At 36.0% G+C, this 19,945-nt stretch overlaps 1 protein-coding gene across 5 annotated transcripts in view; it reads left to right on the forward strand.

Annotated features, from left to right (window-relative positions):
* The window catches only part of LOC144976530 (atrial natriuretic peptide receptor 1-like), a 52,930-nt gene that overhangs the window by 29,797 nt on the left and 3,188 nt on the right, over window positions 1–19,945 (forward strand). For 3 of the 5 annotated variants that reach the window (XM_078920827.1, XM_078920824.1, XM_078920838.1), the window contains exons 13-23: window positions 393–497; window positions 2,045–2,116; window positions 6,855–7,023; window positions 8,273–8,434; window positions 8,833–9,001; window positions 10,825–10,977; window positions 11,613–11,736; window positions 15,009–15,077; window positions 15,947–16,121; window positions 16,315–16,413; window positions 19,184–19,275. In XM_078920827.1, the coding sequence (XP_078776953.1) occupies window positions 393–497; window positions 2,045–2,116; window positions 6,855–7,023; window positions 8,273–8,434; window positions 8,833–9,001; window positions 10,825–10,977; window positions 11,613–11,736; window positions 15,009–15,077; window positions 15,947–16,121; window positions 16,315–16,413; window positions 19,184–19,275 (1,389 nt within the window). Of the gene's footprint in view, window positions 1–392; window positions 498–2,044; window positions 2,117–3,053; window positions 3,129–6,854; window positions 7,024–8,272; window positions 8,435–8,832; window positions 9,002–10,824; window positions 10,978–11,612; window positions 11,737–15,008; window positions 15,078–15,946; window positions 16,122–16,314; window positions 16,414–19,183; window positions 19,276–19,945 lie in introns of all 5 variants that reach the window. The other 2 variants (XM_078920830.1, XR_013646117.1) reach the window with 2 other exon arrangements.

A 19,945-nucleotide genomic window follows, 5' to 3' on the forward strand; every position in this document is an offset into this window, starting at 1 on the left:
CCGAAAATTGAAAAGATTGTTTACCTATTTTACGCAATGGCTTAGGTTTGACAAGGATTGTTGGTCATTGCTTGACCTCAAGTTTCTATTGGGGAAATATTTATGTTTAGAAGGTCTTTAATATAGGAGGGACTATTGGTGCTCAAGGATTTGTAGACAACAGCACACATTTTATAGGCAACTCTTTTTTCCACAGGAAGCCAATGTAACTCACGGAGAAGGAGAGTTGCTGACGGGTATTTTTGTTATTGCGTACAGTGAGTGGCTGCGTTGTTTAGAGCAACCTGAAGTTTGCTCATTTTGTCTTTAGATAAATTCGCCCAAAGGGAGTTACAATAGTCCAAAAGCGTAATCTGGTAATTTTTGAATAATTGTTCAACTGATAATTTCAGATTCGAGATTTGAACCATCCAAATTTACTTCGAGTGATCGGAGCCTGCTTAGATGGTGACAAACGTCTTCTTATTACAGAACATTGCCCAAAAGGAACGCTTCAGGTAATTATTATTGTCATGGCCTAAATACTTATTTGTTTTAGAAATATATTAGACAAAATCGAAATCAGTTGTCGAATAGTCATCCACCGTGACTTGTAGTCTTGAGCACGTTACCGGTTGGCCGTCTCCTCGTATCACGATCCTCTGAGGTGCGCATGAAGTCTGCGTTGCTTTTAAAGTCACTTTTGGCCATTCTTAGGTTATTTAAATATGTCATTCTCTGTCGTCCTCTACCTCTCTTTACTTCGAATGGTATTATTTTGTAAAATAAGAATCATAGTCACATCCATATTTCATTTGTTTATTCTATTTTAGCAGTATACTAACGCCAACAATGATAAGTCATCTCTCAAAACCGCCAAACCAATCAGAGCCTACTAGTGCCTTCCACAAAAAGTATCAGTAAAATAGTCAAAATGTTAGTTCTAACTATAGACAAGAATCATAATATACAAAGTTTGGGTTCTTCATTGGACAGTTCTAGATTGAATCAAATACTTTTACATTTAATTGGGATAACTAAATTGCGGGATATTACTAAGAGATGTTTTATGTTTCGACAGTTTTAATGCAATACGACGTGCACTTATTTGCGGGACTAACCCAATTCATTATGGGCTTATAGTTCTTACGGAAATCTTTTTAAAATGACACAAAATACTGCCCATTACAAGAATGTTAAACTACGCCCATAAATGGGTTTGGATGTTAGACCTGCATATTGAGCACTTATCTCTGCAAGCAAATACAAGCATTTCGCTGGAATTACCAGATTTTTTTTTAAATCTAGAAAAGAACCCAATCACACTGTTTTTTATCGAATTTTGCTTCATTAGCTTATTTATTGCCGATTGATACAAGTTTTGTTTCCTCCATAGTATGAAAGGCATTCAAATATTTTCTTTATATGCTCATGCTCAATGAACTGTCAAGATATCAGTATGACTATAGTGCCGCACAATGTCAAAACACCTTTCTCATTATGTGACTCCACGTTAATTAAGGCTTTAAACCGAGATTTCTAAAGGAATCTCATGTCACGGTGCTTTTTGTCGTGTTGTATGACATGTCAATCTATCGGTGCTTGAAGCCAAGGTAAAATGTTCTAAGTGAAAAAAAAACAACTTTTGCAATTGCACAACCTTCTGTCAATAATTTTATTTCCATTTTATTTTCATTATCCTAGGATTTTGCATAAACATGCTACTCATCTTAATAAAAAAAAAACGCAAAAAGAGATATATTTGGCTGATTTTATTTGAAATTAGTTTTATGAGTATCTTTGCAATATCTGACTCGTATCATCCCCAAATGTCGTAACCAATAATAACAGTAGTAATGAAAAAAAAAGAATATTTATTTCAGACTATTTTCGTATGCTTCGAACAAAATGGTGCTCAATATTAAATACCCCAAACCCTAAAGCAAAAAATAAAAAATAAAAGTAGCATCATTAATCTAATATACACAAATAAGATTAAAGAACTTACACCAACATTTCAACTAATGGTCAAAATACCAAAACAACTGACGCCTCTTTGTTGCAGGAGGTGTTAATGGACGGAACCTTCATCTTGGACGATGCTTTCCTAGCCTCCATTTTGACTGACATTGTCATGGTAACTGCTGGAAAAGCATGACTACAATGATGCGTAGTTTCGTATAAAATTATGTCTAGTTTCGTGCAGAATACCAACTTACCTCCTTTGTAATTGACCAATCCAGGCGGAAGTGACCATTTCTATTTCCATTTATCAAGAAGGAAGTCTAAATAAATTCATTTGATTTTAACAAATGGAAAAGAAAAAGAAATAAATAAAGTCAACCTTGATCATCTCTTAAACTGAATGTCACTTCCGAATGGATTTGTGTATACACTTACTGTAATGGGAGAAATATGCTGAAGTAATAGGCAAACGCGTAAACATATGGCCATATGATTATCTTTTCAAGCAAAATCTTAGGCCGGGGTTGTATGTTGAATACTGGATAAAGACAGTGGATAAGCGGATAATTGATATTAGTTTTTCTCAAGCTTATACATATCTGGTCTCTATGCAGCTTCATATTAATGATACTTTTATTGATTCAAGGATAAGGTTTACAAAATATATCAAATTCAAAGTTATAACCCCCCCCCCAACAAAATAATAATCTAGCCTCAAAGATTTCAGTATTTTTGTTTGTCAGTCACGACATATATGAATATAACTTACTGATTAGTTTAGATTAAAGAATAATTGTATTGACATCAATACATTAATTCATAAATTGTAATTAATTAAAGATAAAACTCATGAATTAACTTTTACAGATCTTTTTTTTGGATTATTCTAATTTTGTTCAGGAGTTTAACAGTCATTTAAAAACCTTGTAGCCATAGTAACAACTAAACATCTTGATTTATTAATGGATATGAAGTAAGAAACTATTTTGCGTATTGCTGTAAATTTCTCCCATTATTTGTAGACAAAAGTGGTTTTGGCTCTGTTTGGTCTGGGTCCCTGTCCATGAGTCAGTTGCATGAAGCCTCGTGTCGTCCATTGTTTCTTGCAGGAGATGCTGGTCAACGACAACAGGTTTGATCTGGATCTTTTGTTTCAAACGTCCTTGATCTCAGACATTGTCAGGGTGAGTAGCTACATGTTTATGCATGTTGAATATTGGTGAACTAGCCTGTAGGGTAAGTAGCCACACGTAAATGCATGTTGATTATTGGTGAATCAGCATATCCGGTGAGTCGCTGCGTATGAATGGGTAAGAAGCTACATGTAATGAATGTTGAATACCTGCGAACTAGCCTGTTGGGTAAGTAGCTACATTTAAATGCACGTTGATTACTCTTGAATCAGTATATAAGGTGAGTAGCTGTGTTTGAATGCACGCTGAATACTTTTGAATTACCCTGGCGGGTAAGTGGCTACATTTTGATGCATGTTGATTACTCGTGAATCAGCATGTAGGGTGAGTAGTTACATTATAATGTATATCAAACACACATGAATTAGCCTTTCGGTAAGTAGCAACATTTTCATGCATGTTTAATGCTCGTAAATTAGTCTTTAGGGTAAATGGGAAATATATTACTTCATGTTGAATACTCTTGAAGACGCCTATAGATTTAGTTGCTACATTTTAATGCATATTAAACACTTGTGAAAATAGTTACATTTTAATGAAGATTGAATACTCGTGGATTAGCCTGTTGGCTGGAAAGCCACATTTTAATGTGTTTTAATATATTTGTGCATTAGTACTCGTCATTAGCCTATGAGGTAAGTAGTTACATTTTTATGCATGTTGAAAACTCGTGAACTAATCTGTACTGTAAGGTTAGTAGAACATTTTAGTGAATGTTGACTCTCGTGAGTTAGCATGTTGGCCAAAAAGCTACGTTAAAAGTATTTTGTACACTCATGATTTATCATGTCGGGTAAATAGCTACATCCTAATGAATGTTGAATACTTGCAAGTTTTCCTGTAGGGTAAATAGCTATGTTTTAATGTATAATGAGACCGGTGAATAAGCATGTAATGTGATTTTCTTTTAAAATTATATATCTATATATATATATATATATATATATATATATATATATATATATATATATAGAGAGAGAGAGAGAGAGAGAGAGGGATTAGTGCAGTTGAGACAGCATAATATATAACCATTAGAAATATATATATATATATATATATATATATATATATATATATATATATATATAGCTTCCTACTATGTGTTTTGGAAAATTGTGTGTGTATGTGTGTGTGTGTGTGTGTGTGTGTTATTTTTTTAAAAAAGAGATGGCATTTCCATGAGCCACAGAGATAAAAAGGTGAGTGAGATTACCATATTTGTTTTTGAATTTATCATACCCCTATTTTCTTTAAATTTCATCCTTTCCCGAGACTATCATTAGCTGATATTGTGTCGTCGTCCTATTGTTGTAGATTCAATTTTTGATGATGTAGAGGTCATGGACTACTACATTGCTGCTACTATTACCACCACCTCTACTACTACAACAACAACTACTACTACTACTACTACTACTACTACTACTACTACTACTACTACTACTACTACTACTACTACTACTACTACTACTACCACCACCACTACTACTACTACTACTACTACTACTACTACTACTACTACTACTACTACTACTACTACTACTACTACTACTACTACTGTTAACTACTAATACTATTATCACTACAACTACTATTAAGTAAGTGTATGCGATTTGTCTTGATTTAACCCTCTCATTACCACCTATCTTAAGGATTTTTCCTAAAATTCCTTAATTACGCAACATGGAAAAATATTTTTAAGAATTCAACTCAACAGCAACAAGTACATACTATCCACAATTTATTCAGTGAGACGAACTATATGAAACAGTACGAAGTTTAAGTTCTTATTGCTATGACAAATAAGTTTCTTTAAATTTTGAGATGTACAAACCAATCTGTATTTCTTTAAAAAGTTAATTGCGATCTTTATGTAGTTAGTAAGGGGAGGGTTAATACTCTTGACCATACTTACATCTCTCATTCATCTTTCGTGGTTTATTATTCGTATTTTGTTGATAAATGTGAAATTCAAAACGTCCACATAATCTGTTTTTGATTATGAAGTTTAAGCTTCCATTCAATTTTCTATTGCTATTTATTTCATCGAGCTTCAAGCAGAAACATTTTTATTCATTAAGTTGGAGTTATGACAACTTTGCGACTTTCGACATTATTAAGTCATCCGACTGTCCCCAAGACTCTTAAGTTCAAGCTCAAGTTTCTTCATACAACATCAACCCATGTAATCATTCAACTCCTTGATGTTCTTGTGTATGCCAAAACGTGTTGAAATGATCGATTATGTGATCTTCGATATCTATTATGCCTGATGATATGTTATTCCATTTGCCTATTGGTCGAAGGAAACGCTAAATTTGTTGGACAAGTAGTAAGAGAATTAAAGAGATAACTATTTACTCTACAACTTGTGGTATTTGTTTTTGTAACTGGCCGTAGAGTGTCGATGTGATGAAGCCTGATAAAATATCTGTTGTTTGCATTGCTGGTGTAGTCTAGAGAGTTTATGGTTGACTATTTATTTGCTTTTGACAGTTTTGTGTGACCTTGTATCATTTGCAACATTAATAAAGAAAATTGAATATAACAGTTTCAAAAACGAACAACATACCAAACGCTGAACATTAAAACAACAGAAACAATAAAAACATTGCTTAAAAACCAGATTCTGCCGTCTCTCTGGTTTTTATGTAATGTAAGTTTTCATTGTTTTTGTTGTTGGCTAGCGGCTGAAAAAGGGTTTTGACCCGGAAAAGTTCAGTGTTTGGTATTTTGTTCATTATTGAAGCTGTTATATGCATTTTTGTTTACTATTATTACAAATGATACACGTTCACAAAGAATGAAAGAATCTGGTCTTTTTGCTATTATATCAGAAATATACAAATTTGACAGAATACGGGAGTCATATCGACCCGTGAGACAAAAGAAAAGTCGCCGAGGTCTTTTCTCAAATTAAATAAATTATCGATTTCGGCTCAAAAATCGTATTTTAAAACCTTATTCTCATATCCAGGATGCATATTTTACAGTCTACAGCTTCTAGCAGCTTAGTATCATTAGCAACATTTGGATTTTGAATTTAATATATATTGCCTAAAATGATTTCTATATTACTTAATGAAAGTGACTTCATGATAGTTTGATTCACGATATTATATTCTACATTCTCAAATACAAAATGTATCAGTATTCCGATCTGAATTTAAAAAATGAGAAATCCTTGCTCTCCCTAATTTAATACAATTCAAACATTTTTGTTGTTTTTGTACGCTTTTAAAATCGTATATCTGCCCTGGAAAGGCTTTTTTTAACGAATGATCCCCCCCCCCCCCGATACTGCGTGTTAATGACTGATTACCAATAATCATTGGCCAATATTATAGTAGTCCTTGCACAAGGACTTATAATGAATGGCATGGGGCTTTGATTCCATATTATGTCGTGTTGAAGGAAAAACACAAGAACAGAAAATGGCATTGAACAAGGAGCAAGTGGCAAGGACGGGCATCATAAAAAAAATAATAACGAAAAGGTAATAATGGAAAGGCTTTGAATGGGAGCAGGACAGACAATGGACGTGTCAGGTACAGACCCTTCGTCAGCAAAACAATACACGAAGGAATGTTTTCTGTACTGTACCCATCCGAGGCCTCGAAGCCTTTCAATTTGCACCTTTTCGTTAGTATTTTTTCTTTCCCAGGCTTCAGGCAGCCCCCGCCGCATCATTACAAAGCCTTCCAAATTCATTCCCAGGCTCTTACGTACATCCACAAGCGTAGTATTCGATTCCACGGTCGCCTTACATCGGAGGTCTGTCTGATTGATCCCAGGTTTTCTGTCAAAGTCAGCGACTACGGCCTCCCTACCATATACGACACTATAGACCAACAGAAAAGGGAGCAGACCAGAGACAAGAATCAAGGTAAGTTTTGATTTTTAAAAACATTTGTCAGCTATGTATTCTAGTGATATGACACCCGCCTTCAGACCTGAAGGTCCAGGGTCGAGTCCCGCTTTGAACGGGGAATAGTTGAGTCCTTGGAAAAGGTTCTTTACTCACATTCTCTCACCGTGCACAGGTGTAAATTGAGTGCCTGGCCGTTAACAACGTTGTCTCTGTCGAAAAAATGTATTGTACATCTATTGTACGCCTAACAGCGTCATGTTTCGTTCTACATGTTAAGTGTTCCTGTTCGTGCTGTTGGTAAGGGGCACCTTGTACAGCGATTTGAGCTCGTTTAGTGGATATTGCGATTTATAAATGCTCTAATTTGTGAAACTGCAGAAAACAAGGATTGAAGTTTCATGTCGTGCATACAATTCGTTATTATACAATAGTAAGGACAAACTTTCCAGTTCCTGATCTAGACCTGAATGAGACTTTAAAGTGGCAGCAGTTATCGACTACTCGGATAGCTTGCTATCTTGACTGATGACCGACCACCCCTTGCCCTTAGGAAGATGAACAACCTTTTCAAATTTATAAGCATCCTGGACTGTTCATGATTGAAAGAAAACAATATCCACCTTCATATCAGTAACGGGGGTAGGCACTCCTGGTATGAGGTGGGGTACTTATGGGGGTAGCTCTCTGCCACCACAGGGCTCCCCAGGGCTTGAAGCCCAAAGGCAGCAAATGGCTGATTCATTCATTATCTTAGCCTGGCAAAAAATTGGGAAACACTTCATATATAGATTTAATAAATTGCACTCATTCAGTTCAAAGCATCATGTTTGTCCAAAAATGCTAGAATGTCTCTAGTTCAGTGGTGTAATAAATTATCTCAGATGTCAAGAATAAAAAGCATTTTGAGAAATCGGGATATACCGCGTCAATTCGGTATTAAGTTGGAATGCGTCAAAATGACTTTAATTAAGGAATAACAATATTTTGAAGTTGAAGCAAAATAAGTTACTCTTCTTAATGTAGGTATTTAAGTGGACGAAAATTTTGTAAGGTAATCTTAAAATTAATTTTTTTTTTGCATCAATTTTGATCCTTACATAATACCGTTTTGAGACGACGTGTCCCAATTGAGGATTTTATATCCTTTTAAACAATTTTTGAATATGGCCTTTTTAACCAAAAGAGTTGCATCTTTGAAATGGAAAAGCATTGATCAGTGGTTTAAAATGATACTATTAAAAAACAAACTTGTATTACGTTTCAGAACATGTTGACATGAATCTTCTGTGGAAAGCCCCCGAGATTCTACGAGCTGGTCTGAGGGGAAGTCCGGAGGGCGATATCTACAGTCTTGCAATCATCATCTCTGAAATTATCTCCAGGGATGAGCCGTATAGCAACGACATGGAGTATCTCACAACACAAGGTAAGCAAAATGTTGTATAAAACATATCAGCCCTTTCTCAGCGTCATTGGTGCAATTTCCTTTGTTGTCTATGTTACACGTGCAATAGGTTAACATCAAAAGTTATTTCGTCATAAAAACATCAACACCTCCGTCGACGTCATCGTCGTCATCATCATCATCATCATCATCATCATCATCATCATCATCATCATCATAATCATCATCATCATCATCATCATCATCATCAACATCATCATCATCATCATCATCATTATCTTCATTATCATCATTGTCAACATTTTAAAAGTAGCTTTATTTTTTAAAGAAAAAAAATGTAATTGAAATACGAGACGATAAACGATAAAAATCTATATAATTGAAGAAATTCGAGTTTTCAAAACCTGACTTCCTAACAGAAATCTTGAACAAAGTCCGTGCAGGAGAGGAGCCTCCTTTTCGCCCGGCAGTAAATGCTCCACCAGAACTAAACCATCTCGAGCTCCTGATGAAGCAATGCTGGGAAGAGGATCCCGAGAAAAGACCAACTCTCTCAAAGGTTTCCAGCGTCATGCATGAACTCATGTCGTGAGTAAACAATTAAAACCATGGACTATATATATATATATATATATATATATATATATATATATATATATATATATATATATATATATATATATATCAGGTGGTCACAAAACTAAAACAAACCACGCCTCTTTTTGTCGGCTTGTATTATTGAGATTCTTCATTGGATTTCTTTCAAATTGAAAATACAAATAAAACAAATTCTTATACGTAGACTGTGTAAATATTATAGATATGAATTGAGAAAGAAAACAAAAAATGCAATGACTTTTCAAGACCGTGTTCCGAAATACAACGTCGAGAGTAAAATGGCGACGATCTTTACATTTGTTGCCATTTTTAGCAACATTAATTATGTCACCATAAACATTATTTACATCATAATTCTCCTCATCATGTAAGAAATCGTCTATATAGCACACTCACGTGCCTATTTTGGTCTAACGATTACAAAGTTAGCACTCTAAGTGATCAATAGCACCGTCGTCCTCTTTAATGACGCAACGTAGTCTCTTTTCCCAACTTGAAATGCACTTACGAATTTCCTCAATGGTTATCTCCTCCCAGCATAAAATAATTCTTTCTCTCAAGGTTTATTCTGTGAATGCAGATCTTTATCCACTATAAACCTTAACGGTCAAAGAATTCCAAATGGAGTAATCCATGAATTCAGGCCTGGCGTTTGAGGCGGCCAGTTGTCTTTGTCTATGAAATAAAAATTCTTACTTCAAAGAAAAGCTTGTGTTATTGGGCTCGTATGGGATGTAGTGCCATCTTGATGAAAAATGAAACTCTTTCCTGGATAAAGGTGTTCACAGTCTGACAAAATATTTTCTTCCAATAGTTTTATGTAATTATCAGCAGAGTTTCCCAGGCATAGCAACGAGTGTCTTCTTTATAATAAATACAACGCGCAAATGCCACAATAAGTTGGGTCATCTTTTCGATATCGAAGTTTTTAGGTGGCGTTACAAGATTTTATATTATTCAAAAACAGTTAATTTTATTATTTTGATATTTATTTTGCTATTCTAAAAATAAAGACTAGTTCTAATAGTAATAGCAATTTGAAAACAATATATTTATATTTTTTACAATAGAAATTGATAAATAAATAGAGGCGCGCTGAGATATTATATTATATATAAGATGAGAGAGATATATTTTTATTGATAATTTATGGAAATTATAATTTAGTATCTCATCGATATGTAACAAGGCATTTTCACATCCTTGTAATTTATTCAATACACTTAAAATATAGAGGAGCCAAATAATCTAGAGAATCAGAACACAAGAATAGGCTAAATCTCACAATTTTTTCACATGAATTTACATGACTGTTAAGCCGATGTGAAACACGTCTTCGCCATATTATGAACGGCGCTGATAATCTTATATCTTTTGACAGCGAGAATGAACTTCTTTCACATCATAATGTCTCCTAAGGTTTACACAGTGAAATCAGTATAAAAATGAGATGAGCTTTGTGTGTGTTTATATTGAAATAACTACTGCTTTTGGTTCAGATTGCTGTAGGATATTATCGTGATTACTCTATGCTATAAACAATCCATCGTCAATTTCTATTTTTTTTTTCGAATTCATTATAAAATAAAATATAGTTCGGTCATCAAATTTAAGGTTTCTACATAACGATGATGATGATGATGATGATGAAGAAGAAGAAGAAGAAGAAGAAGAAGAAGAAGAAGAAGAAGAAGAAGAAGAAGAAGAAGAAGAAGAAGAAGAAGATTAAAAAAACGAATCTTGCATGTGAAGGGTTAAACAATATTAATCACATGAATTATTTTACTTAACAGGAAATTTAACAAGGCAGGTGGGTTGGTCGAGAGCCTCCTGCATAGACTGGAAAAATACAGCAACAATCTAGAGAAAATCGTGGACGAAAAGGTGGATGAACTGAGGCAAGAAAAGCACAAATCAGAGGAACTGTTGAAGCAGATGCTTCCAAAGTACGTGCGTACTTATTTTGGATAACAGAGCTAGTAACTCAGTAATTATTACTGATCTGAAAATTGAAAAAGTGTGTAGGGGGCACTTGTATCAATATGAATGAGAAATATAGGATTTGGAGAAGTGCCAGAGAGAAACATATGGTAAAGCTCTCGTATCCAGGCGGAGGGTGCCGTTTGGCTCTGACACCGCGATATTTTTATTCGGTTTTAGAGAATATACTTCTCCACACCCTGTAATTCTCATCAATGTTTTCCAAAAACTTGTTATTGTTTTAAACTTTTTTACTGCGCTTGCGACATTATTGCATCATTTTAGCATCAGTAAAAAGGAAATAAACGGGACAGAATGAAACTAAATCTAGATTTACTATTAAAAGCTTTAGCGCACATATTGTGACCCACCGTATGAATCTGGTGTTATATCGGACTGAGCTAGTTGAAGAAAATTGAGTTGGTCATGATGATGGTGATGAGGATGATGATGATAATGATGATGATGATGATGATGATGATGATGATGATGATGATGATGGAGATGATGATGACGACGACGACGACGATGATTATGATGATGATGATGATGATGATGATGATGATGATGATGATGGTGATAGTGTTCTTATTCTTCTCAGAACCGTAGCTGAAAGACTGAAAGCAGGCTTGTCTGTGGAACCAGAGCTGTACGAGTCTGTCACCATATACTTTAGCGATATCGTTGGTTTCACCGAAATGTGTACAGAACTCAAACCAGTACAAGTAAGGCTTTACGAATGTGACCATGCAATGACAAGACCTATTCACTCTCATTTTGGCTGGAAAACGTTTCCTCTATTCTATTTCTATTTCATACGATGACCATAACAACATGCCAAAATGTGTTACAATTCCTAAAAAGGTTTTTCAGCCAAAATTTCTAAAAAGTGTTTTGTCATTAGAAGGCATTTACTCACCATTCCTATATTATAAATATATTCAATCGAAGATACTAGTGTAAGATAGAGATCTGAAAAAAAACCCATTGTGTATGAAACAATGCCAGACAAAGCAAGAAAGAAAAAGACATTTTTTTCTTCTATTTTTACACATTGATATACGTTGTTATGTTGCCTTCGAACATATAGGTCCAGAGTTTGAGTCCCGTCTGAGCGGCACATAGTTATGTCCTTGGAAAAGGCTTTTTACTCACATGGTCTTACCGTACTTCGATGTCAAGTGAGTACCACCTGGCTTTAACAGCGTTCTCTCTGTTAGAAAACAAAAGTGTAACATTGCCTTACAAGGCATCGTGTCTCATCCTGTCATGTTGTCTTGCTGCTAGTTAGGGATCTCTTGTAAAACGCTTTGAGTAGATTTGTGTAGAGTAGATTCAGGTCAAACCGGACACGGGTCAAACCGGACGCTACCCGATTCGATGTCTAATTTCCTTTTGTTTTGTTTTTTCCCCGGTGCATATTTCTAGTAACTAAGCACACGTCTCTTGTGACGTTTTTCCTGCCGTTTCAATGAGTGCAATCAAGGAGAAGTCAAAGAATCGTGTTTCCATCGAGATATTTCTCACAAAACGTAAGTATCCCGTTCTTTGTTATGGGTTGCAAGGTGTGCAAGGAAGTTGCTATTTAAGCTATTTATACGTTTTTATTAAGGAGTTTCGGCTCAACCACTGCACTACATGCTATTTTAGGATCGTTTGATTGTGGTTAGATCGTCTGACGATGTCCGGTTTTCATTTTAGCTCCAGTGGGGGGGGGGGGGGGGGGGGGGGGGGGGGGGGGGAGGGGGGGGTGTCCGGTTTGACCAAAGAAAATTTAAACGATTCAGGTGAAACCGGACGGGTTGATTAAGTTGTTTATTATTATTCTAGACGTCTATAATATTATTTGTTGCAATGCTTTCCTTGTATTTCTGTTGACCGGCCTATGTTTATCATGATTATTATTATTATTAGAAAATTAGGGAGGCCTTCCGAAAGCGTCTACACCTACATCCCCAGTATTATAATGTTTTGGGAGGGGGGAAACTTTTTTTATAATGTTCTGGTAGGGGGTTTGGAGGGGGGAGACTTTAAAAATAAAACTTTTCCCTCTCCCAAACCCCCTACTAGAACATTATAAAAAATACTGGGGATGTAGGAGCTTTCGGAAGGCCTTCCTAAAATTATATTATGTTCACCATTGTAAAGGACAATTTACATTATTAGACTAGCCAGTCTATGAAAATGAAGTTCAAATATCTAAATAAAGTTAATTTTTTCACATTGTTACAGGCACCAAGATGCCGCGATCAAAGTACACTGACAAGAGTGTGGATGCTGCACTTGATGCCATCCGCACCAAAAATCTTTCATTCCGCCAGGCCGCTGCGACCTACTCTGTCCCGAAATCAACCCTGATGGACAAGATGGCCGGAAAATACCCCGTCATAGGGTATCTCATACAGTGTTGGCCACAGAGGAGGAGAAAAAACTTGTCAAATGGATGGTGGCCTGTGCCAGGGCAGGTGAAGGGAAGGACAGGGAATAGCTGTGCCTGGAGGTGCAAAGAATAATGAATGCTGAAGGCAGAGAGACCCCCTTCAAAAGCAACAAGCCAGGATATTACTGGTACAAAGCATTCATGGAGAGACACAAGGGGGAGGTGCGGGAGAGAAAAGCGATGTCCCTTGGGGAACAACGCGCCCAGGTATCAGAAGGAAAGATACGTGGGTGGTTCCCCCCCCGGCGGACATCGCTAATGTCAAATGGCATCGACATTACCAAGGTCCCCCCCCCCCCCCCAGCAACGTCTTCAATTGCGACGAGACTGTCTTCCCTTTCTACCTGGGAGGTTCAGTCATCATTGCAGACATTTCTTCCAAGCACCCCTATCAAGTCGGCTCCGATAACAAAACCCAAGTGACGGGGCTCGGAAGGGGAAGGGCAAGAAGAGGAGAGTGGAAGAAAGAGTGGAGTCTAGTGCAGAGGATGATGATACGATGGTTGTGTATGATGACAGGTCGGACGTTGAGATGGATATGGATGAGTTATGTGGTGTGAATGACAAAGATGAACGTTTATGTGATTTTTGTGGAAGTGATAGGAACCTGGATGGATGGATTTGGTGCAAGTGTGGGAGGTGGTACCACAGAGGATGTACTGGCACAGAGAGAGAGAGAGAGAGAGAGAGAGAGAGAGAGAGAGAGAGAGAGAGAGAGAGAGAGAGAGAGAGAGAGAAGATACTGGGGATGAGTGAGGAGGAGATCAGTGTTTTCACGTTTGTTTGTACATTGTGCAAGTGACATGTTGCGTTATGATTATGTACCATATTAATTGTTTTGAATAAATTATTTTTGTCTTTCTCTGTTGAAAATGAACATAAACGTGTTTATTTATCTATCTAGACGTCTAGATCTAGTCTAGCTATTTATGAAAATATATGGCAGTCGTTTTGGGGGAAGGAAACATTCTGCCAATTTATGGCAAGAGTCCTTCAATGTCCTTGAAAAGCTGGAATCGAACCCTAAATTGACCAATGACCCGGCAGATATTTTACAAACTGAGCCTATGGATTTGTTGTAACTGTTTATGAATTGAAAACTATTAAAAAAACAAAAGGAAACAGTGTTTTTCAACATCCGTGAAGGGTGTCCGGTTTGCCCAAGTTGGGTGTCCGGTTGGACCTTAACGTTCCATAAGTGTCCGGTAGTACCAAAATGTCACGAATAACATTTTGCGTCGAGAACATGGAAAAGACTGCTTAGGGTGCAAAATCGGCTTGTTCACCTGAAACCGGCCACTTGAGCGTTACATTTTACGACATCACTATACAGCATTGGTCTTATTTCTGGCCAGCAGTCTTCCATTCTTTGAGACGACCAAAGATAAGGCTTGTGTGTCCGGTAAGCCTGAATCTACTCTATATCATTCTGATATATAAATGCTCAAGTTTTTATTTATTGCTAGGATCCGCTCCTTTTCGACTTTGCTTTCCAACAATCAAAGCTGTTTAATTTTTTAAAAACGAGATTTATTGATTTCTTCTTAAATTTCCCAGATTATCAACCTTCTCAACGATCTGTATTCTTGTTTTGACGGCATTATAGGAAGCTATGATGTATATAAGGTAAGCTTTCTCATAATAGATAATGCTATATTTATATAAAGTGATGATCTACGACTTGTAACTATTTTCTAAGAACTTAAAATTATGAAGTACGGAGGGTGGATGTTTCACAACGTAGTATAAGTGGCTGAGTGAAACAATAATATATGCAACACTGACTTTTATTGTTTAATTTCTCTCTCACCCCCCCCCCCCAACTTTCTATCACTCTACCCCCTCTCCCTCTCTATCTCTTTTTTCTCTGAGTAAGTGTGCTTTTGTATAAACAATTATTAAATCGTGTTATTTTTGGTCGGGACCGACTCAAACTTAATGACAGTGACAGGCCTGATAACCAAATTTTGTATTGGTCTCTTTGTTGTAACACATTTGCTCTGAAACCAACGCGAAATATTCACCAGAACAATGTTCAAACAAGTTCACACTTATTAATTGCGTTCAGTTATCACAAGCTATGAAAATGTGGAGTTTGAATGATGTGGAGGTATTCTGGACCCTTTGCCGATCTCTTTGTGGGACTTACGGGCTATCCTTAGGGTGTCCATCAATGGCATTATAACAGCCCCTTCTTCAATATACCTATATCAAAATAAGGGTTAGATAAGGTGCACAACCAAATGATTAATGATGTAATGTAATATCCCATTCAATTTTACCAATTGTATTCCTAAATTTTCTTAGATATTAAAATAAAAGGTGTTGTATTACGATTTTTCACCGAAATCGGTACTTATTGACCTCGAGCATAGATCTCGTAGACTCTGTCTTTTGACTCTAAGGCCAATATAATTCCCCGATATCATCTTAAAATCGTATCTAAAGTATCTCTAAAAAAAAACAAGTGCTAATCTTGGATTCTTTCCCATCAGGTTGAGACAATTGGTGACGGATACATGGTGGTGTCTGGTCTGCCCAACAGAAATGGCAACGAGCATGCACGTCAAATAGCCCGAATGTCATTGGCATTGCTTAACGTCATATCCAACTTTACCCCTATAGAAACGTCTGAAGACAGGCTTATGCTTCGTATTGGATTGCACTCAGGTCATTGTATTTCTTATGATGATAGAGGATGCTGTTAATGATGATAATGATGATGATGAAGATGATGATGATGATGATGATGATGATGATGATGATGATGATGATGATGATGGTGGTGGGGGTAGTGGTGATTATGACGATAGTTTAAGAAGATATCCTTTAACAAAAATTGTGATAATAATCTCATTCACAGGTCCCGTATGTGCTGGCGTTGTTGGCCTAAAGATGCCTAGGTATTGTCTATTTGGGGACACTGTGAACACAGCCTCCAGGATGGAGTCCAATGGAATGGGTAAGACCACTTTAACATGTAGGCATTGTCTTTAAGTAAGAAATTACGAATATTCGGTTTTTTTTTCATTTCGTTGTTTTTAATTTAACGAAACATTTTTATCGTGCCCAATAATATAACGCAACGAGCTTGCGAGTATGTGTAATGCAGGATAAAAACATAACGAGTTTAATAAATACAAAAAATGAAAGAATACGTTTATTATACCCCTCCATGTAATATTATTGATATTTTGTAACCAAATGGTATGGCATCAGTACTTCTATTCATCATAATTTGTATCTTTCTCCATCTGCTTGAATGGTAATTTGACCCAAAACTAAAAACGTTGAATTTGTATTCATGCGCACCAAAAGATTATTTATAATTACCAACCAGCTGTCTTTTACACACCAATAAAATGTGCGAAAATATTCTGCAATCGTTGAATAACATTTTTATTCAACGCGTTCAAAGAATTCGATTATCTTATTTACTAAGAAACGACAGGGTTTTCCAATGAGAGGGGTGGGATAATATACGATTCTTCTATTTCTTTGTATTTACTAAACGAATTTTTTTTCGTGACCAATAACGCAATGAGCTTGCGAGTGTGTGTTATTGCACGATAAAGATATTACGAATTTGAAAAATACAAAGAAATGAAAGAATACTTTTATTCCACCCTCCCCACAAGTATAAGATCTTTAGATATTTCGTGATCAATTGTATTGTAGTAGTACTTCTTTTCACTATAATTTGTATTTTTCTCCATCTGTTTGATTGCCAATTTGACTCAAAAAAGAAAAATGTTGGATTTGCATTCAATGCATCCAATAATTATTTATAATTGCCAATCACCAGATAAAAAGTATCTTATGAGCTTCACGTGATCTTTGTTCAAGAATGAGTCAAGGATTGACAATTTGAATCCGGCAGAGAATTGACAACAATATAACCTCAATCGGATCCCTTCATGGTGACAACTTGAGTCCAATTCTATTCACTATATACCTCGAATCGGCATTGAAATATCTAAGACGAAAATAACCACCAGTAAAGAAGATCACTCGTGAATTGATATACGGACATGAAACAGACCTAATCTTTGAATCAGAACATCAAGCGAAAATATAGATGCCGATAATATCAACTACCCTAGAAGCAAAAGTGAATCAATCCAAAACAGAATATACAAAAATCAACAGAAATTTAAATGAATGGAAAAGTGTACGTAAACTAGGCAAATTGATCAACGGAAATGAAGACATCAGTAAACGAAAGCAGCTGGCCACCAATGCATTCAACCAACTCCAAAATGTATGGAATAGAAATAACATACTCAGTGAGAATAAAAGAATACAGATTTACGAGGCACTGATTTTTCCGATATTAACATATACTTGTGGAACCTAGGGTCTCACAAAAAAGAACTAGAACGTCTCGATTCATACCACCCCAAACAATTATGTCGCGTAATCGGAATCTATTGGCCAGAGACAATTATAAATACTGATCTCTATGAAAAAACCAGGGTCCAACGCCTAAGTACAATAATAAAAGAACAGCGATGGAAGCTATTTGGTCACATCTTACGCCGAGAAGATAACGTCCCAGCCCAAACTGCAATGACAGAATATTTAATTCATGGCAACACATATGTAGGGAGACCACCAACATCAATAGTAACTACCCTGAACCACGATCACATAGAAATTTCTGGATTCAGATGAGGCTGAATTAATCCCTGAAGAACTAAGAAATACTGTAGTGCCCTCCGTACTAAAGTCACAACAAGATCTTGACAGCCTCAAAACTCTGGCCCAGGACAGTGACCAATGGAAACAATTAACACCATGGACGGAGAGAGCAGCTATACTCATCGACCATGATTGAATCACACAATTCTCAGCAAGCCTCATTCAGACTGCGAAGCTTACTACTACTACTACTACTACTACTACTACTACTACTACTACTACTACTACTACTACTACTACTACTACTACAACTACTACTACTACTACTACTACTACTACTACTACTACTACTACTACTACTACTACTAATCACCAGACTTTTACACCTTATTTCACAACAAAAAAGGTGTCGAAAATATTCTGCAATCGTTGAATAAAATTTTTATTCAACGCGTTCAAAGCATTATTCAACGATTATGTATTTACTAAGAAATGATAGGCTTTTCCAACGAGAGGGGTGGAATAATAATAGATATTATGTATTTTAATTTATTTTGCGTATTACTACAGTCATCATTCTAATCGTGCATTATTGATGCTATGCATTTAGCTGAAAACTCACAACAGTCGGATATAACATACCAACAAACGAACTATGTGTAACCTTAAATGTACATAGTCTGATTGATAGAATTCACTGACACCTAATCATTAAAATGGCTGTCTAAAAAAACAATAACAAAGAGCTGAGTGACGTCAATTTTGTACTATCTATAATAAATCATGCATTTCCCAAGATTGCTAAATTGAGCCAAATGTCTTTACTAATCTACATACACATTGTCTGTTAAGCACACTTCCTGTGTTAGCATTACTACAAAACTCGTCTCTGCCCGGTTTCATTTACACCCAATAAGCGCGATGATCAAGAAAATCCGCGAAATATGCTTAATGTATATTAATTTTACCTATCATAATAACCATGATCTGTTTTGTGTCCAATGCCAAATAAAGTCTCTAGGCTCTTGATGCCTTCTCTTGTCCAGTACAGCATGTATTTCATCATAATAATTATCTTTTCCCTTCTTCAGAGTGGAAGATACACATGAGTGTTACAACCTGTGATATACTCAAGACGTTTGGGACATTTATCGTGAAGAAGCGAGGAGAAATTGAAATAAAGGCAAGTAGCGCATTCATTGACAATTTTAATTACCTATCTAAGCTAACCGCTCGTTTTGAGTAATTTGCATTATACTAATACATATAACCAGTTCACTGCCGTCCCTCAGAAAGACGCGCATTTAAAAATGTGACCAGAAAAATCGTCCTTCAAATATCGATCGATTTAAATGACCCTCATCTTAGCCCAGTTTGTTGAGTAATTGTCTCACAGGCAAGGGGTCTGTTACAACTGCTTTTTGAAATAATAATGCATCATGCACAAAAGAACGCTGCTATTCAGAGAAAGATAAAAAGCAGCTTAAAGCATTGTCACAACCTTTGTACCATAAAGACCTGAATTGGAACTTTTTTTATGATAAATTATGCACGCAAAAAGTCAGTCGCTGAGCATATTAAACAATATGACCTCTGACCCTGGTCTCTGTTTGTAACCAATATTGAATTTTAACAAATACATATTAGATGAAATTCTAACCCAATGATTACTACATTTGAATTCTGCATTGCCTTGCACCAGCTTGCCTCAGTCACTACTCTGGCGTACAATGAGAAAATACCTTTTGAAAATTCTATCATGAAACTAATGTTTCAAATGATAATATATTAAAATAGCAAATATTCTCAAACCTTATTCTTCAATGATGTCACGTGTTTAAACCTACGTAACT

This window comes from Berghia stephanieae, chromosome 1 (assembly GCF_034508935.2).
Source record: "Berghia stephanieae isolate SIO BIC M18660-M18661 chromosome 1, UCSD_Bste_1.3, whole genome shotgun sequence".
NCBI lineage: Eukaryota > Metazoa > Mollusca > Gastropoda > Nudibranchia > Aeolidiidae > Berghia > Berghia stephanieae.